We start from the raw sequence: 6,967 nt of genomic DNA, 5'->3' as shown, positions 1-6,967 counted from the left end.
CTCCGAAGAAAGCGAAGACGGTTTTATCGGCGGGAAAGGTGATGGCGACTGTTTTTTGGGACAATCATGGAATTGTGTTGATCGACTATCTTGAAAACGGTAAAACAATAACAGGGGCGCACTACCCATCATTGCTTGACAAGCTGAAGGCAGAAATTGAGAAAAAACGACTGCACTTGAAAAAGAAGAAAATGCTGTTCCATCAAGATAACGCACCGTCTCACACTTCGGCGGTCGCTATGGCAAAAATTCACGAATTGCGGTTCGAATTAATTGACCATCCACTGTATTCACCAGATCTGGCCCTCAGCGACATTTTTCTGTTTCCTAGGCTCAAAGTTTGGCTCGGAGGACAGAAATTTTCATCGAACGAGGAGGTCATCGCATCCGTAGACGCCTATTTTGCAAAGCGAGACGCTCAGTATTATTTGAATGGATTAAAGGAGTGGGAGCATCGCTGGAAAAAATGTATCGACTTAAAAGGAGACTATGTGAAAAAATAAAATTGAATTTGACCGAAAAATTACTTGTTTCTGTGTTAGGCTCAAAATTTTTCAGACGACCCTCGTAATTATTTATTTAATATTTTTTGCTCTCTAAAATTAAACTAAAATTACTCTCTAACATTTTATTCTCTTTAAAATTTATTAAAGCATTCAAAACTTTTCACAACATTCAAAATTTTTCAAAATATTCAAAACCTTCAAAAGATTTTTAAGATTGTATAATTTCAAATCGTATTCAAATTAATTCGTATTTTTCATGATATATTCGAAACAATTCAAAGCATCTTGATACCCATCTCATGGTCCGGATGATATTTTTTGCAAGTTTTTCGTAGGTTTTTAAGATGTTTTTTTTGTTAGCGTCATTATTAAATTGATAATAAATTTAATTTGTGATTTTAATATTTCAGCTTTAGTTTGTGATTGTATTTCAAATGCAATAGTAATCGACGCGCAGTTTATATAAAAATGATAAATGTATTTAAAATTTACATAAAATTATTATTAGGCATCGAAAGACATTTAACCTTCGTATTTGACGCTGTTTTTACTTAGTAATAGTAATCTAGTGCGACTTTTTTATTATTGTCTATAGAATTAATGTTTTTCTTCTAACAAGAACATAATAAGAAATTTTTCAAGGTTGACTTTGTTCAAGTACCGTTCGCGTAAAACAAAACGCATAAAACAAAAATCGCGTAAAACAAAAGTCTGATTCTTCGTTTCTCATATTTACATCATATTTGCATGTTTAAATTTTAGAAGAAAAAGTCGGCTTTACGATTTGCACAAAACAAAGATATCGTTAAAATACATTTCCCTACTATAGGAGTTGTATAAAGATTATCTTTATGTACGTGTAAAATAAAAAGTATTCTTAATGTATGTATATGCAAATGTTAAAAGATATCTAAACGCAATAAAGAATATCTTATCTTTGAACAGCTTATAATCAAGGAACTTATCTTCTTTTCCGATTTTTCTTATTTATTTTGTGTACGTCACTTGTATTTACGCTTTTACGCGATTAATAACAAACATGTTTTTGCCGATATTATCACATTTATGCAATATTCTCGGTCAGATAAACACATAATTTTCAGTAGAATTAATGTAAATGCATTTTACTTATCGAAATTTGCAATTAATTAGAGAGAGTTTTCTAGATAAAAACTTTTTGTTAAAATCGATTGATGAATATAGAGAGAATATCTTAGATTTTTTATTAGATAATCCACATCCACACACACACACACACACACACACACACACACACACACACACACACACACACACACTTTATGCCAACGAAAACAAAATATTATCTATAAATTCAATTTAAGGCTAATATGAGCGAATGTACACGCATTTGCGATAAATTAATAGTTTCTTTTCAAATCATCTCTGGTGAAAATTTTTCTTATAATTTTTATGCGAATTGGAACATTTTTCAGAAATACTCTGAAATATTCGGAAAGTTTACATCTCTCAGAATTTTTTGTACAAGTGAATTCTAAAATATTCTGAGATTTCTCATTTCATAATTTAAAAAAAATAGTTTTAAATGTTTTAGATTTTATAACATTTCATCAGAAATTATACTTATAAAAAATCTTAGAAATCTCTCTTTCTCTTACAATATTTCAATTAACATAAATGGAAAATTCTGAGAAAAAAATGTAGCTTTTCTGACAAGTGTTCTAATTCGTATAAAAAATGTGAGAAAGTTATAAAATTATATAGAAATTCTGAAAAATTATATAGAAATTCTGAAAAATTATATGAAAAATTCTGAGAAAAGTTTTCACCAGGAATGTTAATAAGAAATTCAGGAACATCATTGGGAAAGTATTATCAATTTTTTTGATGTTTTTTTCTTATTCTCGCATCAGTTAGAATATCGATTTTTTTCTATTAGTAGAAGACTTGTCAAACGAGTCTCGCATTGAGTGTTTTCCATGCGAGACAAACGCACAAGTGGCGAGACCAGCTGTACATAAATATAAATTACGACCAATTCAATAACTTTAACACGTTCACTTGAATGCTCATTTGAACTCTTTATAGCTCCATGTTTACCGTGTTCTCCTCTATTTGATATTACTTATTTAAATACATACTGAGAATGTATTCTTTTCTATCCGATTTTTAAATTTAATTAGAATTTTTTTTTGACCGTATACATATATATATACAATCATATAGTATAAGAGTACGAACACAGAGAAGCATATTTCCTGCTTTCCAACAACCAGCATCAAGTTTCCTATTTCAACACATGTTTGCTGTATCATTATATAATTAGTAGAGGTTATCGGAAAGCGGAAAGTCTTTTCACTCATAGCAGCATATACGAATTGGAACATTTTTCAGGAATAGCACAGATGATAAAATGTAGGATATCTTGTATACAGGGTATCCTACATCTTATCATCTTTAATTGATATGTAAATCTAAATTTTAAGTAATTGTTTGTTCCATCACTTACGCCATTCTCGAATAACACTTTTAAAACGCCGTCATCTATCTTGCCCTCCTTTTCCATTTTTTGGACGACAGGAGCGATCTCCTCCTTAGCCAGTTTAGCAACTATGAATATACAAAAGATATATGTATAGTAAGATAGTAAACAGGTTTTATAGATCGACTGCGATCTTTATCACTTACTTCTGACAGGAAGAGAGGTTGAGACACTTACCGGTTTCTTTCATCATAAGTTCATCATCCGTAAATTGCGTCAAAGGGCCTGGATGGTAATTAAGTCTTAATGCACATAAATGTACTTTCCGCGTTCGCATCAGCGTTTGCGGTATCTGCAAAACATGTACGTTTTCTAAATACCGTTTCATTTAATTATGTATCGTGTAGGAAAAATATATTTGTTATAATCACATATTAAGGGATGGATTTTCTGTTCTGTCTGTGCTAAAGACAAACTTGTTAGTACATGTAGAAAATGAATGTATTCAGTGTACTAAACATTATAGTGTTTGTCAGAGGGTCTTTATCTCTATGAATTCTTAAGATTAGATTAAGTGAATCATCTAAGACAATTTATACATTTCTACTTTTGATAAAGCAATAAATACAAAAATTATACACATCCAAGTCATAACATATAACAAGATCTTAAGAGTTGGGATGCTCGGGCGTTCGATACTTCATGTTGATACTACACTGACATATACTAAGGCACACAAAAACTTCAGCAGTAAAATATAAGCGAATTGACCAATCACGGTAGAGTTCGTAAGGCCATAACGTAAGCAGTAGCCAATCCAACAAGAGGCCTGTTCTTTTTGGCTAAACTTTTGCACCAGTTCATCTTTCTTCCTTTTCTCTCCAGGAGAAAAGAAGAGGAAGAAAGATGAATTGGTGCAAAAGTTCAGCCAAAAAGAACAGGCCTATGTTGATTTCCTTACTGCTTACAGGTTTGTTCGCGTCACATACTGCAACATGCTTCAAGATGTTCCTACTATAGTTTCTATTCACTCTAACAAGCGCGTTTAAGTGAGTAGGAGCTACGATTGAAGGAAGTAGGAACATGTTGGAGCATGCGACGCGAACAAATGTTACGTCTTACTGCCTTAAATTGTTTGTGTGCCATGGTCTTAACGTTCGCCACAAGGGATTATGGATAAATTCATTTATGACAATTGAAGATGTTCGGAGTGTAGGAATCTCGGTATGATCTCGATCTTACGAAGATTTTGAAATGTAAAATAGTAGCGTTAATTTTATTACACTGAAGAGGACCTGACCCAGTGAGAAATGACAATGGAATCGATGTCGAATCGACGTCGATTCGACATCAATTCGATGATTTCGACGTCGATCGATTCGATGTCGATTCCATTGTTATTTCTCACTGAGGATGTGAAAAGATCGAAACGTCTGTATGTTTGCATAATAGTTTGTCTACTATAAATATATAAATATTGTACAGCATGAACAAGCGTGGCTCCTTTGCCTTACTTTGCGTGTTCAATTACATAAACTGAACGTCATATTCATAAAGAGAATAAGCGGGTGATTATTCCATACATTATATAACGCGTAAAAATATATAACGCACAATATACGAAGTAGTAAGGAAAATAAAACATTTTCGAAATAAGTTGAATACATTTTTTTTATTGCTGTTTTCATCTTTGATTCGTCAGTGGAAAATGCAACCGAATACTCCAAATGAATTGTTCCAAATCAGTATGTAATTTTTTAAAATTACGTAATTTGAAAAATCACATGTTCTTTTTTCTATTTCTATCATTCAATTCTTTAAAATTCAATAACTATAAAATTACATGATGAATGAAATTATTTTTAATACCACGTGATTTTTCAAATTACGTGATTTTAAAAAACTTACATGTTTTAATTACATGATTTCATCATGTAACGTTGTAACATGATTTTTTTCAGTAGGGTCGATTTGATAAAATGGTGAAATACAAAACGGCAAAAGATATTGATAATTTAAACGATAGAAAAAACAATTTTACAACTATAGGTATAGATAAGTTACGAAATGTGTGCATATTTGTTTCTCTCGTAACTTTACACAAAATTTTATATACAATACGTAAACACATAAAATTTACATAAAATCCGGCATTTTAGTATATTTTGCGAGTAATGTATAGTAAATTAATTGGAGAAATTAATTTACTCATCGCGACTGCGAACATTGCAAGATGCTTTGTAGAAAAAGAAATATAAGTGAATTCGAGCAACCGCTGGTCACGAGCGGATAAGTTATGTAAAATAGCGTATAATGTGGTATGTACAAATAAGCAATCACATGTTCCGGGTTGAAATCTTGGATTTGATCGTTTTGAAAAAAAAGTAAAGCAATTTAGTTTTAGAAAACTCACTAAATTTAATGGGATAAAGAGAAAGGGCTATGCAAGCTTACGTACTTCGCGGAAGGCTGATCTTAAAACTGATGCGTTCATCGTTCGTCTATATGAATTCGTCTATAGTTCCTCGGAAGAGTCCTTGAAAATACGAAGGATTGATGAATGTGTTGTTCACAGTTCGCAGGCCGAGTTAATACTGAGCGAGATAATTTATTGTACGTCAGACCGACCTTCTTTGACGCCTCCTTGTCAGTCGAGCGAAGCCGATCGCGAGTGATTGGCTGCGTTCAGCGGACTTAACAGTTAAGTGAGGGCTTGCTGCTATTAGTTGGTCTGTTTTCTGTTCCTGCACTAGAACTCTCTTTCTCGCTTTAAACAAATATCAAACATATGTCTTTCTCACTTTAAGTTCCAAAAGTGTACACTAGTTCAGCCACAGAAAACAGACCTAGTGTATTCTTCCAGATCTAAAATGCTGATCTAAAAGAATATACCAATAAACGCTCACTCAACTGTTGAGTCCGCTGAACGCAGCCATTCTTTTCATACGACCAAAACAGGTTGTTGTGCAATGAAGAAATTCTGGCCTAGAGCTACCTGTCTGCTTGGGGTATTTGTTCCATCCGTGCTCTTTCCTCCCTTCGTTTACTTGTGCGTTATGACGTGTCCATATACTGTTATTCTAAATTGAAATTAATTGAATTGAAGTGGTTTAAATTGGCTTGAAATATCATTTCAATGAATGTTTGTATCAAATTCTTATTGTTGGATATTTTTTTCTGTTTAAATAGACTACACATTTCACATGTCCCAAACGGTCTCAAATTTTTGTGTTAATTTAACATAAGATGAATATGTTAGAAAATAACACAAATATTATGTAAAAAATTAACATAAGAAGCGTAACTGCACTTCGATACAATTTAAAAATTTTAAGTTAAATTGACACATTTATGACATTATTATTAAATTTAACTGAAACGCTAATTTTACATTTTTAATTTAGGCGATGTGCCTCTGTGATATTTATAACATATAATAATAATAGATTTAACAGACATTTATTGTTACAAAGACAAAATAACACAAAATATCTGTACCTTTTTTACATGTAAAATATACATATTTACATATAATCTAGCTGTACAGAACATATTTCTTTGATAAAATTAACATTTATAATAATTATAATATATTAAATTAACACACACATTTTATTTATTTATTCTTAGAATTTATGTTTTAAAACTACATCATTTGTATGTTATTTGTTTACTTACCTATAAAGTGTGTTATTTTAACACTGAGAAATGTTAAATTTTAATTTAACACGAAATGTTCAAATAACACAATCACGTTATATTAAATTAATACTCAGATATGTTAAAAAATTTAACACAAAAATTTTAATAAGGATTCGTTTTAAGATAAATATAAAAAAATGTTTTTTATGATGTAGTTGTCAAAATAATCCTTGCGCTGATTATAAGTATTCTCTCAACGTTTTTTTTTGTTCGATGAGTGAAACATATATTTGCTCCGATTTTATACATAGCTGTCGGGGGTCTCGATAACGATGACATTTTCAACAAAATATTTCGA

At 31.3% G+C, this 6,967-nt stretch overlaps 1 protein-coding gene across 1 annotated transcript in view; it reads right to left on the bottom strand.

The window, feature by feature from the left end:
- LOC108764798 (short/branched chain specific acyl-CoA dehydrogenase, mitochondrial) overlaps nt 1–5,701 on the bottom strand; it is an 11,383-nt gene extending 5,682 nt beyond the window's left edge. The window contains exons 1-3 of the mRNA XM_018513184.1: nt 5,426–5,701; nt 3,205–3,319; nt 2,995–3,095 (exon numbers count right to left, since the gene is read on the bottom strand). Coding sequence (XP_018368686.1) covers nt 2,995–3,095; nt 3,205–3,319; nt 5,426–5,461 — 252 coding nt within the window. The 5' untranslated portion in view covers nt 5,462–5,701. The remainder of the gene's footprint in view (nt 1–2,994; nt 3,096–3,204; nt 3,320–5,425) is intronic.
- Between the last annotated feature and the right edge of the window lie 1,266 nt (nt 5,702–6,967).

The sequence above is a fragment of the Trachymyrmex cornetzi genome, unplaced genomic scaffold, assembly GCF_001594075.2.
Source record: "Trachymyrmex cornetzi isolate Tcor2-1 unplaced genomic scaffold, Tcor1.1 scaffold452, whole genome shotgun sequence".
Taxonomy (NCBI): domain Eukaryota; kingdom Metazoa; phylum Arthropoda; class Insecta; order Hymenoptera; family Formicidae; genus Trachymyrmex; species Trachymyrmex cornetzi.
The sequence above is the reverse complement of the archived record's forward strand: the minus strand, read 5'-3'. Positions and strand labels throughout refer to the sequence as shown.